The 18,716-nt window shown below is 45.7% G+C and overlaps 1 protein-coding gene across 6 annotated transcripts in view; it reads left to right on the top strand.

The window, feature by feature from the left end:
• Nucleotides 1–18,716, top strand: part of SLC41A3 (solute carrier family 41 member 3) — a 93,146-nt gene that overhangs the window by 24,523 nt on the left and 49,907 nt on the right. For 5 of the 6 annotated variants that reach the window (XM_078074146.1, XM_078074151.1, XM_078074135.1 and 2 more), the window contains one exon: nt 8,305–8,412. In XM_078074146.1, coding sequence (XP_077930272.1) covers nt 8,305–8,412 — 108 coding nt within the window. Of the gene's footprint in view, nt 1–7,012; nt 7,219–8,304; nt 8,413–18,716 lie in introns of all 6 variants that reach the window. The other variant, XM_078074154.1, reaches the window with a different exon arrangement.

Genomic DNA, 18,716 nt, shown 5'->3' with positions numbered 1-18,716 from the left:
ACCATTCAGTTTTCCCTCCCTTTGCCTATGCTCCTCTGCGCTACTCCTTATGTTCCACATATGAGTGAAACCGTATGATAATTGTCTTTCTCTGACTTATTTCACTTAGTGTTATACCCTACAGTTCCATCCATGTCGATGCAAATGTTGGGTACTCATCCTTTCTGATGGCTGAGTAGTATTCCATTGTATATATGGACCACATCTTCTTTATCCATTCATCTGTTGAAAGGCATCTCAGCTCTTTCCACAGTTTGGCTATTGTGGACATTGCTGCTATGAACACTGGGGTGCATATGGCCCTTCTTTTCACTACATCTGTGTCTTTGGGGTAAATACCCAGTAGTGCAGTTGCTGGGTTGTAGGGTAGCTCTATTTTTAACATCTTGAGGAACCTCCATACTGTTTTCCAGAGTGGCTGCACCAGCTTGCATTCCCACCAACAGTGTAAGAGGGTTCCACTTTCTCTGCATCCTTGCCAACATCTGTTGTTCCATGTCTTGTTAATTTTACCATTCTGACTGGTGTAAGGTGGTATCTCAGTGTGGTTTTGATTTGTATTTCCCTGATGGCTAGTGATGTGGAGCATTTTTTCATGTGCCTGTTGGGCCTTCGATTTCTCATTTGCAAAAACAGAAGGTTGTACTTCTTGGTGAACATCCTAGAGATATTTTTGCGAGTCTGGTGATGGATTGAAAGTGAAATGATTCAGCGTGAAAGGCCATTGAGAAGCACAGATGGCTACACAAGGGAGTGAAGCTCTTTCATTCATTCATTTATTTATTCACTTGCAGGTCTCAGTGCTATGTGTGGTTGGTTGGTCCTCATCTCTGCTCCCATTCCTTGGGTTTCCTTCAGAGCACTTATCACAGGTCATAATTACATTTTCATTTTTATGTTTGGCTGCCACACTGGAAGGCATGTGGAAAGCGTGTGTCTTTCAGCTAACATGTACCATGACACTTAGACCAAGAGTCTGGCAAATATCAGCCCCTCAGTACTAATTTCTGGAGTAAATGAATGAATGCTTTCCCCTGCTCTGAAGTTGCAGCAGTGAGTCAGCCAGATTCCAATCTCCAGAGGAGTGCACTCCAGGAGGGGAGAGTCAATGTGTGTGCATTTCATGCTGCCACTGAGCAAATGTGGGCTTGCCTTCAGAGGGGTTCAGAAAAAGAGCTTGGGAATTCTGGGGAAGATGTTAGGCTCCAGCCAGGAAACTGGGATGGCCTTAAAGATGAGAAGACACTTCAGTTGGCCCTGAGGTTTAGCAAGAGTTTGGCCTGAGCAGTGTGTGGAACCTGCAGGAGTATTGTGAACATAGGCATGGCCCACGTGAGGGTCCCGGGAAGTTCCTTCTAGGCTGTGTGGTGGATGACCATATTCTAGAAAGAGAGGGCTCAAATGGATGCTTTTCCCCCCAAAATTGTGAGGGACCTTGAATGTCTGGCCACAGAATCTCAACTTTTTCAGGTAATGAGTTGACAGCTAATGAGGGTATTTGGGCAAGCAGGTGACTTGGAGATGTAATATAAAATGTTAATGTGAAGAGCATATTACTTCTGGTGGACAGATGGGTTAGGAGGTAGTAAGGGCCCTGGTAAAGGTGGTGACCATGAGCTGGAGAGGAGGGGACAGACATGGGAGAGACGTGGGGACAAGCAGATTGGATGTGGGGTTGAGGTGGTCAGGGGATGGGTAATCAGAGTGGGTTTGGGGTTTCTGGCAGAACCATTCATTGAAGCAGGAGGCTAGGGAGAGGGGTGGGAAGGAATGATCATGGAAGACTGATCGAGTTACATGGGGGTTACACGGAGTCTGAAAGCTCAGGGGAGGCTTGGTAGTTGTTAGTTTATCTGAGATGAGAAAAGTAGAGTGGGGATGAGGCTCCCAGATGTCCCTGTTACCTATTGCTATGCAGCACACCTCACCCAAATTTGGTGACTTGTTTCAAGCCAGTCGTTCAATTTAATCATGAATCTGCAGTTTGGATAGGGCTCCGTGAGAATGGGTGTCTGCTCCGTTGCAGCATCTGCTGCTGTGGCTTCCACACATCGTACGCAATGCAGGGTAGCTCACTTACACGACATGACAGTTGCTCCTGGCTGTCACCTGGAATCACAGCTGGAACACCCATAGGGGGCCTCTCTGTGTGACCACTTGGGCTCCTCACAGTGTGGTATCTGGGTTTCAAGCATGAGCATCTCAGGAGATGGGAAGTGGAGACTTAGTTTCTCAAGAACCAGACTGGCATGGTGTCTCTTCCACTGTGTTCTACTGGGCCAGCAGTCACAAATCAAAGGGACGAATGTCCAAGAAGGGTAGAGCTCGTTATGTCTGGCTCCAAGGAGAGGCTTTAAAAATATCTGTTGAATGAATGAATAAATGAATTATGTGAGGACAGATGCAGAGAGAGGAATATCTGGGGCTTGAGGGAGATATTTTTTGGAGAAGTTTGGCTGGAGTTGGTGAGGAGGTGGATAGGCTTGAGGAAATCAGTAGGATCTAGATTGGTGAGGACCATGAACTCCAGGCTAAGGGGATGGAACCTGAGTGTGGGACATACTATCCAATAGAGGGGAACCAGCTAAGTTGCCTGAGAGGAACAGGAGCAGAAGTTGAGGCCCAGATCAAGGGCCTGGTCCGGGTTAAGTCCTCTTGGGTCAGTAGGTAAGTGTGCTTCTGACCTGGGGCTTCTTTTGGTTGTGGCCTTGATCCTTGCTCCAGCCAGCCCTCAGGCCTGCCATTCTGTCCCTGGTACCTGTGGAATGCACAGGGCACACCCAACAATAGAATCACAGGCAGTCAAAGGTAACGTCCCAGCCAACTCTCTGGGTTGGGGCAGTCAGCAGGCTATCAGGGTTGGTCTAACCTTTGTAGTGGATGAGAGTGGTGTGGTCCCTTTGGAAACATGTTTATAAGCCTTCTGGGCCCTTGAGAGAGAACAGGGCTGCATTTCCTCTGTGAACACAGCTTCTTCATATGGCCATGAGCCTTTGGACTCTGAAGTCAAGGTGATCGTAGGACATGGCTTCTTTCTTGGGTACCTGCAGCCCTCTCAACCTTGAGGAATGAACTCCTCAGGGGCCTGTAGGAGTGGGTCCTTTATGCTGAGATTTGTCCAGGCACTTCTCTGCCGAGTAGAAGCAGCCTGGGGTGCATAAGCAGAGGCAGGCAGGATTCTTTGCAGCCCTCACCAAGGCCAGGCCTCATGCGGCTCTGTCTCCCTGGGTCCAGCCCAAGCCAGCGTGGACTGGATGCTGTCAAGGTCACTGGGAGAGACTGTGAGTCTCCTCATGACAGTCCTGCTGAGGGAGGTCCCAGCTGACACAGCAGCCACTCTCTGAGGAGAACCTGATCTGCAGGGAGTGGACGGACAGCAGGAGCTTGCCGAGGCCCCAGATGAGGCTCTGAGTCACACTGGCCTTTGTTTCTTGCTTGCTGTCGCCCTTGGTGGAGGGGCAGTCGGGGAGCCTTCCAGCACCTCAGGGCACTGGCAACATTACCTGTGTGGACCTCTTAGGAAACATATCCTGGTGTGGGTGAGGAGGACAGAGGACAGACTTGGACGTCTTGCTCCTGTGCATGTGGTTGGCAGCCTGACCATGGTGGTCACCCAGCTGAATCTGGAGTTTCGCTTCCAGGGCAAGAAGCTGCGAGGCTTCAGCTGTGAGCTTACCCGGTCCCCCCACGGGGTCTTCCCTGAGACTGTCTTCACTATCATTTGCCAGATCGTGGTGCCCATTCTACTCTCAGGCTTGGGCATGTTGACGGCGGGCCTGGTGATGAACATCATCCAAGTGCGTACTGGGCATATGATAACCAGCATGGGGCCCTGGGTGGAGGGAGTGGGGAGCCAGGCTCCCTGGGGATCACAGATAGATTGGGAGAGTCCTGAGCCTGGCCTGATGCCCAGGAGTCCCGGGCTCAGTGGTGCCAGCCAGAGGTCCCTCCAGAGGCCTCAGGTCTGAGATCCATAGAAGCTTCTGACGACCCTCTCCAAGGTCAGCCCACATGAACCATGTTAGCCTGGGGAGCTCAAACCATTTTCCTTCCAGGGAATGCAGGTTCATCAGGCAGGGCCTGGAGGGGTTCAGACTCTTTGCCATTTGCTCACTACGTGAGGGAATTCATTAGCCTCCCCTGCATCAGCTTCCCCACCTACAGACAGGGTTAACGAGTGCACCTACCTCACAGGGTTGTGAGAATGGGCGCCCGAGAATGCCTCATGCTGGGGCCCTGAGGGTGATGGGCACTGTTCCCTCCAGTCCCCAGAATCTCTGTCCAGAGCTCAGGCTGGGGTCCAGGCGGCGCGGGATGCGGCGGTCTCTCTTAGGTGGAGGCACATGTAGGGAGGCCCTTGAGCGAGAGCACACACTCTAGCATTCGCTTCTCCTGGTCTGTTTATGCTCAGGTAATGCTGTTTGAATCATTGAGGGTTTGCTTTGTCTGCCTAAACATTTTTATAGAATTAGTCTGTGATTCTAGACGATATACGTAAGTGAAGAAGAGAGGGTGCCCATAATCTCGGTCAACGTTGTGGTGTGTATCTGTCAAGAACGTATGGGATCATACTATATGATATGCTTTTTAGTCAGTGAAATTAAATTTAAATTTAGTTTTGCAGCCCATGGGGACATCCCAGCTAGTGTGTGCCTTCCTCAGTTGGACCCCACATCTCCTTCCTGATGGCTGCTCAGCCTTCCTGTGCACCTGTCTCTGAGTTGGAGAGGGGCAATCAGCACCCACCCTGTCCCCCAGTCTCTGGATGAGGCTCATGATGCCTCCTACTTAGCCTCTGCTTGCACGGCTCAGTGGATGGCACATTCACTGCTCCTGGGGCTAGAGCAGCCCATTGTGTACTGGCCAGTACTGTTAGAAAGCATTCATTTGTGGGACTGGCAACCTATATACCCATCTCTCCCACCTCAGAGCTTCAGCCCTTGGGCTTTTGTAGTAGTCTCTCACCCCTTCCCTAAGACCCTCCTGGGGATACTGGGGACAAACACTCTGCCCTGGGTCTCTCCTTTTTGACCTTCCATGACCTCCTCATGGAGCATGAGTTTGAGCCCCTCCACTACATTGCGTGTCCCTTAGTTGCTGCAGCCTGGGAGAATGCTGATCAGTCAGCTGGGGGATCTTGGCAGAGTCCAGAAGATTCGGTGGCATGTGGGGGGAAGACGGGCTCGGGATTGTGCCTGACCATTAGCAGTGGTGGTGCAGAAGGCCAGTCCAGGAGGAAGTCTACTGGAGGGCAGAACACCTTTCTGGACCTCTGTGTTAAGGTGCCATCTGGGAGGCTAGCATGCAGCAAAAGGGGTGTCTTGGAAGGCAGGCCCAGAGCATACCGGGGGAAGGCTGTCTGCAAATCCAGGCCTTGAGCCATCCAGCTTTGGGAGGCCCGGCAGCTGGGAGAAACAGAAAAAACCCTGGAAGATACAACTCATTCCTTCTTCCCATTTGCAAACGTGCAGGGCCTCCCGGCTATGGTGAATTTCAAGGGCACTCAGGTTTGCTTGGCTCCTGCGTGTGCACCACCACCTCCCTGCTCACCGCTGCTCAGCGGTGCAGGAGGCAGCCTTGCCAGCACCATTCCACAGGGTAGTCCCACAACACAGGAGGGTGACCTGGCTCCATCTGTTCCCAGGCTGCCTCATGCCGGGGCCTCGGGTCTTATGAGCCTGCAGCAAGGATGACCACCTGGCAGGTGTGTCTCGTGGCTGTGCCTGGCACAGTGGGCTGGCCCCAAGGGCACTGGTCAGGTCCTGGCTTTACCTCCTCTAGATTTGGGGCCAGGGATCTGTTCTCTGTTTATGGGGTCTGGGTTCAGTCTATCGTTGGGCCCAGGGATTGAGGCCCAGTAAGTGGTCAGAGTATCAGTTCGTTGTTTTTGTTTTTTTTCAAAGAATTATCTTTCAGTTACACAAGGAAGGAAGGTATAAATGTTTCTCTTTTTTTATAAAGTAAGTATCGCAGTTGAGGTTAAGCCCTCAATCTCAGTTTATTCGTGGAGGAAGCCTCTATTATCAGGTCACGTGTGTCCTTCAGACCTTATCAGGGTGCACCCAGAGGCAATGACAGGGGTTTTAATTGTGTATGTGGTCTTTCTGCACTGAATCAGACATGAATTAGGATGTAGCCGTGCTCAGAGTAGGTGAGATGAATTCATTCATTCATCTGATTCCTCATTTCTTCACTCAGCATATTGTGTTGAAGTCTGTACCAGCTGCTCTGGGGCTCTGGGGGTGCAGCGGTGAGCAGAAGCAGGCCTGTCCCTGCCTTCCTGGCATTTGTAGCCTAGTGGGCGAGGCAGGCCCTCATCTGATCATCCCACAAACAAGTATCAGGGAGCAGAGGCAGTGAGCAGACGTTTGCCTGTGAAGAAAGAGGGATCAAAGAATCTGTAGTTAGCAGGACAGCTGGAGTTGGACCTTACAGGATAATATAATAGCTTCTAGGATGATGTGAGAGACAGCAAACATTCCAAGCAGAGGGATCAGTGTGTGCAGAGATACAGATGAATGACGTTTGCAAGGAGTGAGGAATGGGACCCGGCCATGGTCATGGGGGCAGGGTGCTGGACAGGCAGTGAGGGGATCTGTCTGCTCTGCTCATGTTGTATGCTGAGTACAGAGGAGTTGTTTGGGTGTTGGTGAGCCCTCTGTGGCAGGGGATGCTGAGAGGGGGGTGTTATTTTTACTCTTGAGTCAGTGGGTACTCGGACTTGTGTGTCAGCTGAAAAGAAAGTGCTCGGGAGCAGGCCAGCTTGCTGGGGAGGTGGGAGGAGGCTTGGGGTAGACAATGCCAGCCTTAGGGGAGGCCAGAGCCCAGGGAGGAGGGCCCTGTCAGGAACTGGATAGCAGACTGACCTCTCTGGATGCGATGTGGTGCACTGATAGGACAGCTGCACAGGGGACTGGGGCTGGATGCTTCTGGAAGACCAGGAACTGCAGGAGGCTGCTGATGGTGGGAGTACCTCCTTGCCTGGTGACACAGTTTTCTTCTGAACTTTCAGGGGAGGGCAGACTCCTAACTCCATCAGAGCTGGGAATGGATTCTGAATGCCCCAGCTTTGCAGATAAGGTAAAAGGAGAAAGGAAGCCATCAGCCATGGGTGCTCTTTCTCCATCGAAGAACCTGAAGGAGGCGTGACCCCTTTCACTTCAGGCCCTGTAAGATGTTTTGTTGGGATGCTTTAGATGACTCTTCTGGGCCCCTACAGTAAGTGGGTTCATACATCTTCAGTTTCAGGGAACAGGGACCAGACGCCAGGCCTCCTGTCTGCTAGCTGACAAAGTAGGAGGATGTTTTAGGTCTAGAATTCTAAAACCAAGAGGAACCTTTAGTGTAGGGATCACATGTATCTATAGGGGCCAGAGAGGTAAATTAAGTCAGTAGGACCAGATGGGGTATTGAAAATTGATGGAGGGGGGCACAGGCAATCTAATTGCATATAAACAGGTAGAAATCATTTTCACTTCACAAACAAGTTTTTTCTCTTCCAGTTTTCTTAATGTATGTGCCCCTTTCATTCCTTTTTATTTTATCTTATCTTTATTTGAGATAGAGCGAGAGCGAGTGAGAGAGAAGAGGGAGATAGAGAGCACGAGGTGGGGAGGGGCAGAGGGAGAAGCAGGCTCCCCGCTGAGCGAGGAGCCCGACTCAGGGCTTGATCCCAGGACCCGGGGATCATGACGTGAGCCGAAGGCAGATGCTTAACCGACTGAGCCACCCAGGGGCCCTTTTTTTTCATTTTTAATTTTTTACATTTGATAGAGACCTGGATAGAGACATATTCTGTCTGTTTTGACAAATCCAGAGTCCGCACATGATGCTGTGGGGCCACTTGGCCGTGGTGTCTTGGGGCCACCTGGGAATCACTGTCCCTGGTAGAGCAGGGCCACTCCTCAGTCCCAGCTGGTCTTGCCAGCGCTCCCATTCATGAGGAATCTCCCAGCTTTGAAATCGGTGACTCGTTCCTGTGCTACAAACACATGGGCCACACTGGACACAGCGTGTTTGCAGACTGGACCCAACCAGTTGGCCTCGGACCCCAGCTTGCCCCCCAGTTTTCCCAGCTGCTGAAGGCCAGAGAAAGAAAGGAACTCTCCTGAGGCCACTAGTGCTGTTCACTGAATAGTATTCAGAAAATTTCATGGCTTCCTTATTCTATGTTTAATTTAAAGCCATTTAAGAAACTACTTAGTCTTACTCATGAGAAGTAACTTGCCACAACTTCTTTCAAGAAATTTTGAAGATGTGCCAATATGTGTATTTGAATTGATCTCCTTATTCTTTCCCCACCAGCACTGGCCCGTGTTTGTAGAGGTTAAAGACCTATTGACGTTGGTGCCACCCCTGGTGGGCCTGAAGGGGAACCTGGAAATGACGCTGGCGTCACGACTCTCCACAGCTGTAAGTAGATATCTGAGTGTCTGGGCCAGCTGCCCCCCAGGGATGGACCCATGGGCACCTCCCAAGCTCCCCTCATAGCTTGTTAGCTGGTGGGTTGGACTCTGGAAAAATGAGTGTAATGAGGTTCTGTTCTATCACGATGCTCCACCTGGTCACTCCTCCCAGTCTGCCATTCTGTTTTTCCATGGCCCAACTGGACTGCTGGCAAGGGCCGGGCCCAGCTCTGTGTGCCCTCAGTTTCTCCTCTAACCCAGTGTCAGGTGCTGCTCTGTGTCCCTGAGCCTGGCTCCACACATTCACATAAAAGTTGTAATGAGCAATGCAGACTTCCTGGAGAGTTTGGGAGAGGAGACAGAGGATTTGAATCACCATGGCACCCACCTCTGTTGGAGGACTCTGTTCTCTAGAATGGCTCCTTGAATGCTCCGTCAGCAGAGCGGCTTCTCAGGGTTCTATAGCTCACACTATCCTCGCCTTGTTACTTGTGGCAGCCCTCCCAGCTCTCCTGGGAGCTGAAATTCTTTTATGCATAGTGGTCTCTCCCCTTTGTGAACCAGTGTGTGAACCAGGCCTGTGGCAAGAGGAGGTATGGTACAGGCAAGAGACTGAAAGAAGGGCAGTGTAGCTGGCATAGTGCTGCCTGGAGAGGTGGGTGAAGGGCAGTCAGCCTGACAGTGGCCCCTGAAGAGCCACATCCTAATCAGTCGGGCCTGTGCATGGTTCCCTATGTGGACAGGGTCTTTGCAGGTGTGGTTAAGTGAAGGACCTGGGAGATTATCCTGGATTATCCAGGTGGGCCCCAGTGTCATCACAAAGGACAGGGAAGTTTCAGAAGAAAAGGCCATGTGAGGGAAGCCAAGGCAGAGAAGATGCTATGCCATGGATTTGAAGATGGAGGAAGAGCCAGGAAAGGTAGCTCTACCTGCTGGAAAAGGTGAAGAAACAGATTCCTCCCTAGAGCTTCCAGAGGGAGTAAGGCCCTGTTGACACCTTGATTTTTGCCCCAGAAGACTCATTTCAGACTCGGCCTCCAGAACTGTAAGAGAATGCATTTCTGTTGTTTTAAGCCATGAAATTTGTGATAATTTGTTACAACAGTATTAGGGAATTAACAGGTAGGGCTGGATCATTTACAGACCCGTAAGGACATTGAAATGTTTTATTTTTTTATTTTTATTTTTTTAAGATTTTATTTATTTATTTGAGAGAGAGAGAATGAAAGGGAGAGCACATGAGGGGGGAGAGTCAGAGGGAGAAGCAGACTCCCCGCTGAGCAGGGAGCCCGATGTGGGACTCGATCCCAGGACTCCAGGATCATGACCTGAGCCAAAGGCAGTCGCTTAACCAACTGAGCCACCCAGGCACCCCATTGAAATGTTTTAAGCAGCAGATAACATGATACAGACACACACACGAATGATTACATTGGTCAGTGTTTGAGAGGGAAAAAAATGTTGCTTGCAGCCTCTGCTGTGGTGTCATTTCAGGTGTTAGCATTTTTATTTCATAATGTTTAACTACATGTTAAACATTCTCTGCAATGATCAAATCTTCGTTGTAATTTGTTTTAAATACATAAAACATAGAGGGAAAACACACTAGTAGTATAATTCATTACAGCCATCTGTCCAAGGAGAATACCGTCATTATCATCACAGTAGAACCTTTGAAGGCACTCAACACCCATTCTGTATTTTTGTTTAAATCACTGTATTAGGGTATAAATTAATAAAATAAAAACTCACAAATTTTAAGCATATAGGTCAGTGACTTTTGACAGATCTGTGTCCCCGTGTAACTACCACCCCAGTTGAGATCTAAAACATTTCCATCTCCCCAGGAGATGTCTCCTCGTGCACTCAGCCCAGCCTCTCCCACCACTCCATCCTGGCAACCCTGATCCAGCTCCAGTCTCTATAGATAAGTTTTGTTTTCAACACACATTCATGATTTTTAAAAATACTCGTAGTGCAACTTGAAATAGAATAATTTTTCTGTATTGTTTTATATTTATTTTGTTTTATTTACATTGTTTTATTTTAGCTATATTGTTCTGGATGTTTTAGATATTGTAATAAGCCAAGAAAAGGAAGAAAGAGACTTGCATATTGGGAAGGAGGAGAAAAACTCATTATTTGCTATCGATATATTTGCCGTCTTGGAAAAATCTAAGCAAATCAGCTAGAAAACTATGAAACTAATAAGCTCAATAAAGTGACCTGGTTTCAAAATATCTAGATGAAATTAAAAAAATATATGTATTGACATACATAAATGTGTATCTATGTACTTGTGTACACACTAGAAATAATCATTTACAAAATACAGTCAGAAAAGAGGTATCTTTTAAAACATAAACTAATTTTAAAACATCTTCAGACTGAAGCCATAAATGTTCAGGACCTATACAAATAAAACAACAATACTTTACAAAGGGAAATATAAATTTGGAGAGAGATACGAAGTTCCAGAATGGGGAAAGTCAATGTAGTAAAGTTACCAATTTTCCCTGTTTTAGTTTATAAAGTTAATGCAGTTAGTATCAGTGTGCCAAAGGAGTTAGGAGAACAGTTGACAATATTATTTTTTTTATTTTTATTTTTTTTAAATTTAATTTAATTTTATTATGTTATGTTAGTCACCATACAGTACATCATTAGTTTTTGATGTAGTGTTCCATGATTCTTTGTTTTCGTGTAGCACCCAGTGCTCCATGCAATACGTGCCCTCCTTAATACCTATCACCAGGCTAACCCATCCCCCCACCCCCTCCCCTCTAAAACCCTCAGTTTGTTTCTCAGAATCCATAGTCTCTCATGGTTCATCTGCCCCCTCCGATTCCCCCCCTTCATTTTTCCCTTCCTTCTCCTAATGTCTTCCATGCTATTCCTTATGTTCCACAAATAAGTGAAACCATATGATAATTGACTTTCTCTGCTTGACTTATTTCACTTAGCATAATCTCCTCCAGTCCCATCCATGTTGATGTAAAAGTTGGGTATTCATCCTTTCTGATGGCTGAGTAATATTCCATTGTATATATGAACCACAACTTCTTTATCCATTCATCTGTTGAAGGGCATCTCGGCTCTTTCCACAGTTTGGCTATTGCGGACATTGCTTCTGTGAACATTGGGGTGCATATGGCTCTTCTTTTCACTACATCTTTTCACTACATTGTCTTTGGGGTAAATACCCAGGAGTGCAAATGTTGGGTTATAGGGTAGCTCTATTTTTAACTTTTTGAGGAACCTCCACACTGTTTTTCAAAGTGGCTGTACCAGCTTGCATTCCCACCAACAGTGTAAGAGGGTTCCCCTTTCTCCATAACCTCTCCAACATTTGTTGTTTCTTGCCTTGTCCATTTTTGCCATTCTAACTGGTGTAAGGTGGTATCTCAGTGTGGTTTTGATTTGGATTTCCCTGATGGCTAATGATGATGAACATTTTTTCATGTGTCTGTTAGCCATTTGTATGTCTTCTATGGAGAAGTGTCTATTCATGTCTTCTGCCCATTTCTTGACTGGATTTTTTTGGGTGTTGAGTTTGAGAAGTTCTTTATACATCGTGGATATCAGCCCTTTGTCTGTGGTGTTTGCAAATATCTTCTCCATTCTCTGGGTTGCCTTTTTGTTTTGTTGACTGTTTTCTTTCCTGTGCTTCTTGATGAAGTCCCAAAAGTTCATTTTTGCTTTTATTTCACTTGCCTTTGGAGATGTATCTTGAAAGAAGTTGCTGTGGCCAATGTCAAAGAGGTTACTGCCTGTGTTCTCCTCTAGGACTTTGATGGATTCCTGTCTCACATTGAGGTCTTTCATCCATTTTATCTTTGTGTATGGTATTAAAGAAGGTCGAGTTTCCTTCTTCTGTATATAGCTATCCAATTTTCCCAGCACCATTTGTTGAAGAGACTGTCTTTTTTCCATTGCATATTTTTTCCTGCTTTGTCAAAGATTATTTGACCATAGAGTTGAGGGTCCATATCTGGGCTCTCTATTCTGTTCCATTGATCTATATGTCTGTTTTTGTGCCAGTATCATGCTGTCATGGTGATCATGGCTTTGTAATATAGCTTGAAATGAGGGAGCATGATGTGCCCAGCTTTGTTTTTCTTTTTCAACATTTCCTTGGCGATTTGGGGGTCTTTTCTGATTCCATACAAATTTTAGGATTATTTGTTCCAGCACTTTGAAAAATATCATTGGAATTTTGATCGGGATGGCATTGAAGGTATAGATTGCTCTGGGTAGCATAGACATTTTAACAATGTTTATTCTTCCGATCCATGAGCATGGAATGTTTTTCCATCTCTTTGTGTCTTCTTCAATTTCTTTCATGAGTGTTTTGTAATTCCTAGAGTATAGATCCTTTACTTCTTTGGTTCAGTTTATTCCAAGGTATCTTATGGTTATAGGTGCTATTGTAAATGGAATCTATTCCCTAATTTCTCTTTCTACAGTTACATTGTTAATGTAGAGGAAAGCAACTGATTTCCGTGCATTGATTTTGTGTCCTGCCACATCACTGAATTGCTGTATGAGTTCTAGTAATTTGGGGGTGGAGTCTTTTGGGTTTTCCACATAAAGTATCATGTCATCTGCAAAAAGAGAGAGTTTGACTTCTTCTTTGCCTATTTGAATACCTTTTATTTCTTTTTGTTGTCTGATTGCTGTTGCTAAGACTTCTAGTACTATGTTGAACAGTAGTGGCGACAGTGGGCATCCTTGTTGTGTTCCTGATCTTAAGGGAAAGGCTCTCAGCTTTTCCCCATCGAGGATGATATTCGTTGTGGGTTTTTCATAGATGGATTTTATGAACTTGGGAATGTTCCCTCTATCCCTATACTCTGAAGAGTTTTAATCAGGAAAGGATGCTGTATTTTGTCAAATGCTTTTTGTGCATCAATTGAGAGGACCCTATGGTTCTTCTCCCTCCTCTTATTAATGTGTTCTATCACACTGATTGATTTGCGAATGTTGAACCACCCTTGCATCCCGGGGATAAATCCCACTTGGTCGTGGTGGATGATCCTTTTAATGTATTGTTGGATCCTATTAGCTAGGATTTTGTTGAGGATTTTGGAATCCATATTCATCAGGGATTTCGGTCTGAAATTCTCCTTTTTGATGGGGTCTTTGCCTGGTTTGGGGATTAAGGTAATGCTGGCATCATAGAATGAGTCTGGAAGCTTTCCTTCTGTTTCTATTTTTTGAAACAGCTTCGGGAGAATAGGTATTATTTCTTCTTTGAATGTTTGGTAGAATTCCCCAGGGAATCCATCAGGCCCTGGACTCTTGCTTTTTGGGAGGTTTTTTGATCACTGCTTCAATCTTGTTACTGGTTATTGGCCTATTCAGGTTGTCAATTTCTTCCTGTTTCACTCTTGGCAGTTTAGAGGTTTCCAGGAAGGCATCCATTTTTTCCAGGTTGCTTAATTTATCAACAACTACCTGTTGTTGATAATAATTTCTAATAATTGTTTCTATTTCCTTGGTGATAGTCATGATCTCTCCCCTTTCATTCATAATTTTATTAATTTGGGTCCTTTCTCTTTTCTTTTGGATAAGTCTGGCCAGTGGTGCATCGATTTTATTAATTCTTTCAAAGAACCAGCTTCTAGTTTCATTAATCTGACCTACTGTGTTTCTGGTTTCTAATTCATTGATCTGTGCTCTGATCTTAATTATTTCTCTTTTAAGGCATGGCTTAGGCATCATTTGTTGCTTTTTCTCCAGTTCTTTAAGGTGTAGAGTTAGTTGGTGAATTCGGGATTTTTCTATTTTTTTGAGTGAGGCTTGGATGGCTATGTATTTCCCCCTTAGGACTGCCTTTGCAGTATCCCATAGGTTTTGGACTGATGTGTTTTGGTTCTCATTGGTTTCCATGAATTGTTTAAGTTCTTCTTTGATTTCCTGGTTGACCCAAACATTCTTGAGCAGAGTGGTCTTTAGCTTCCAAGTGTTTGAGTTTCTGCCAAATTTTTCTTGTGATTGAGTTCCAGCTTTAAAGCATAGTGGTCTGATCATATGCAGGGAATAATCTCAATCTTTTGGTATTGGTTGAATCCTCATTTGTGACCCAGTATGTGGTCTATTCTGGAGGAAGTTCCATGTACGCTCAAGAAGAATGAGTATTCTGTCGTTTTAGGGTGGAATGTTCTGTATATATCTACGAGGTCCATCTGGTCCAGTGTGTCGTTCAAAGCTCTTGTTTCCTTGTTGATTTTCTGCTTAGATGATCTGTCTGTTGCTGAGAGTGGAGTATTGAGGTCTCCTACAATTAACGTATTGTTATCAATATGACTCTATATTTTGGTTAATAGTTGGCTTATGTAGTTGGCTGCTCCCAGTTGTTAGATCTTCTTGTTGGATAGACCCTTTAAGAATGATATAGTGTCCTTCTGTGCCTCTAACTACAGTCTTTAGCTTAAAATCTAATTTGTCTGATATAAGAATTGCTACCCCAGCTTTCTTTTGAGGTCCATTGGCATGGAAGATGGATCTCCATCCCTTCACTTTCAGTCTGGATGTATCTTTAGGTTCAAAATGAGTCTCTTGTAGGGAGCATATGGATGGGTCCTGTCTTTTTATCCAATCTGCAACCCTGTGCCGTTTTATGGGAGCATTTAGGCTGTTCATGTTGAGAGTGATTATTGAAAGATACGAATTTATTGTCATCATGTTGCCTGTGAAGACGTTGTTTTTATAGATTGTCCCTGTAAATTTCTGTTGTAGATCACTCTTGGGGTCTTTCTCCTTTTAAAGAACCCCCTTAATATTTCTTGCAGGGCCGGCTTAGTGGTCACATATTCTTTCAACTTCTGCTGGTCGTGGAAGCTCTGCATCTCTCCATCCATGCTAAATGAAAGCCTTGCCGGATAAAGTATTCTGGGCTGCATGTTCTTCTCATTTAGTACCCTGAATATGTCTTGCCAGGCCTTTCTGGCTTTCCAGGTTTCTGGATAGGTCTGACGTTATTCTGATGTTCCCCCCTCTGTACATAAGGAATTTCTTCCCCCTAACTGCCCTTAAGAGGGTTTCCTTCGTTCTGTGTTTGCGAGTTTTACTATTACATGCCGGGGCGTTGGTCTGTTTTCCTTGATCTTGGGAGGGGTCCTCTATGCCTCTAGGACACAAATGTTTGTTTTATTCCCCAGATTAGAGAAGTTCTCAGCTATGATTTGCTCAAATACATCTTCTAGTACTCTCTCTCTCTCTCCACCCCTCAGGGATCCCAATAATTCTGACATCGGAACGTTTCATGGTGTCTCTTATTTCTCTAATTCTGTTTTCATGGATTTTGAGCTGTTTCTCCCAAGCCTCCTCTTTTTCCTTCTTTTCGATCAATTGGTCTTCTAGATCACTAAGTCGTTCTTCTGCCTCATTTGCCCTAGCTGTTAAGAGTATCTAGATTAGATTGGATCTCATTGATAGCATTTTTAAGTTCTGCCAGTTCAGCTTTCATTTCTGCCCTTAGAGACTCTATGTTGCCATTAATCAATTTCTCCATTCTAGCTATCATCTTCATAACTGTTACCCTGAAGTCCCATTTCTGACATCTTGGTTATACCTGTATCCATTTGTAAATCTGTGGCAGAAGTCACAGTCTCTGAGTCTTAACTGTTTTGAGGGTTCCTCTTCCTAGTCATTCTGTTGAGGGGTGGTTGAGGGAATGTACAGAGTGCAAATTATTGACGAGAACCCAAGCAAGATGCACCTGTTTTCTAGGGACCTTAGGGTTGCTGGCCTCTTGTTCTCCCAGCTTGTCTTCTGGGGGAGGGGCCTGCCACGCTGTTACTCAGGCAACCCTGTTTGGGCAGAGTTGCCCTGCCCCCTCTGGGGGGGATGAGCTCAGTGAAAACTGGTTTTTCAGGGCTTTTGTTCTCTGGCGGCTTTCCCTGGTGGCTTTCTCATCTCTTCGGAGGGTCAGAGCAGAAGCGACTGTTTCCAACCCTCTGCCTCAGAACAGAGAAGTTGCAGTCTGTTCTTCAGTGAGCTCTCCAGGCCACACTATCTCCATTTCTGTCTATGCTGCTAAAAACTGCAGCTCCCTGGGTTGTGCACCCTGCAGCAGTACTCCCAGTCCTTTCCTCCAGGTTGGGGCACGTGGGCACGTCTCTGCCCTTTGTGCTTCTAAAACCACCAGCCGCCCCCAGTTTGCACGCACGGCCCCGCATCTCCAGGTTTCAGTCCGGGGGGGCTGCCCTAATGTCCTTTCCCCACCACTACCAGTCTGCGAGTCTGTGCCCCATCCTCAGTGCGGGAGCTTTCACGAACCGGCGGTTCAGGATCCCCACAGCTCCCTCACCCTTCTGTTTTATCTTCTGATATCTGCCCATGGAATCATGACTCCCTGCTTCATACCTCGAAACCAACCGCCTGCAAGATTCTGTTTGTAGAGATCCAGATATATCTTCTTACATCTCAGGCTGATTTCGTGGGTGTTCAGAGTGCTCTGGTGGATATCCAGCTCAATTCAGGGGACCGGTTGGAATAGGGTCCCCTACTCCTCCGCCATCTTTTCCCAAGTCCAACAATATTATTTTCAAGTTGATCTGGCCGAATAAGTGAGTGAGAATAGCCAAGAAAATATTGATAGGAGAAAGAGTAAGAATACTAATAGTAATGGTGAAATTTGATTTCCACATTTAAAATGTAATATAACGCTATAGTAATTAAACTATTTTGCAACCAGTGTTAGTGAATGTATCATACAACAAAATAGAACATCCAGAAAAAAAATCAGATGTATACAAATATAATCTATTGAATATTGGCATTTTAAACCAGTGAAAAAGGTTGAGTTTTTAATAAAGATTTATTTATTTATTTGAGAGAGGGAGAGAGAGAATCCTCAAGCAGGCTCCCCCTGAGTAAGGAGCCCAATATGGGGCTCGATCCCAGGACCCTGAGATCATGGCCTGAGCTGAAACCAAGAGTCCAACGCTTAACCAGCTGAGCCACCCAGGCTCCCTGAAAAAGGATGAGTTATTAATAAATGGTGCTGAGATCATTGGTTAATTCTTTAGAATTAATTTTTCCTTATGTCCTACATCAATATGTATGTTGAGCAGATTGAATAATTTATTTTTTTTAAATTTTTTATTGTTATGTTAATCCCCATACATTACATCATTAGTTTTAGATATAGTGTTCCATGATTCATTGTTTGTGCATAACACCCAGTGCTCCATGCAGAACGTGCCCTCCTCAATACCCATCACCAGGCTAACCCATCCTCCCACCCCCCTCCCCTCTAGAACCCTCAGTTTGTTTTTCAGAGTCCATCGTCTCTCATGGTTCTTCTCCCCCTCCGATTTCCCCCCCTTCGTTCTTCCCCTCCTGCTACATTCTTCTTCTCTTTTTCTTTCTTAACATATATTGCATTATTTGTTTCAGAGGTACAGATCTGAGATTCAACAGTCTTGCACAATTCACAGCGCTTACCAGAGCACATACACTCCCCAGTGTCCATCACCCAGTCACCCCATCCCTCCCCCCCAACCCCCACTCCAGCAACCCTCAGTTTGTTTCCTGAGATTAAGAATTCCTCATATCAGTGAGGTCATATGATACATGTCTTTCTCTGTTTGACTTATTTCACTCAGCATAATACCCTCCAGTTCCATCCACGTCGTTGCAAATGGAAAGATCTCATTCCTTTTGATGGCTGCATAATATTCCATTGTATATATATACCACCTCTTCTTTATCCATTCATCTGTCGATGGACATCTTGGCTCTTTCCACAGTTTGGCTATTGTGGACATTGCTGCTATAAACATCGGGGTGCACGTACCCTTTCGGATCCCTGCTTTTGTATCTTTGGGGTAAATACCCAGTAGTGCAATTGCTGGATCATATGGTAGCTCTATTTTCAACTTTTTGAGGAACCTCCATACTGTTTTCCAGAGTGGCTGCACCAGCTTGCATTCCCACCAACAGTGTAGGAGGGTTCCCCTTTCTCCGCATCCCCGCCAACATCTGTCCTTTCCTGACTTGTTAATTTTAGCCATTCTGACTGGTGTGAGGTGGTATCTCATTGAGGTTTTGATTTGGATTTCCCTGATGCCGAGCGATATTGAACACTTTTTCATGTGTCTGTTGGCCATTTGGATGTCTTCTTTGGAAAAATGTCTGTTCATGTCTTCTGCCCATTTCTTGATTGGATTCTTTGTTCTTTTGGTGTTGAGTTTGATGAGTTCTTTATAGATTTTGGATACTAGCCCTTTATCTGATATGTCATTTGCAAATATCTTCTCCCATTCTGTCAGTTGTCTTTTGGTTTTGTTGACTGTTTCCTTT

This window comes from Halichoerus grypus, chromosome 1 (assembly GCF_964656455.1).
Source record: "Halichoerus grypus chromosome 1, mHalGry1.hap1.1, whole genome shotgun sequence".
In the NCBI taxonomy this organism is placed as follows: domain Eukaryota; kingdom Metazoa; phylum Chordata; class Mammalia; order Carnivora; family Phocidae; genus Halichoerus; species Halichoerus grypus.
This window is presented reverse-complemented; position numbering and strand designations above follow the sequence as displayed.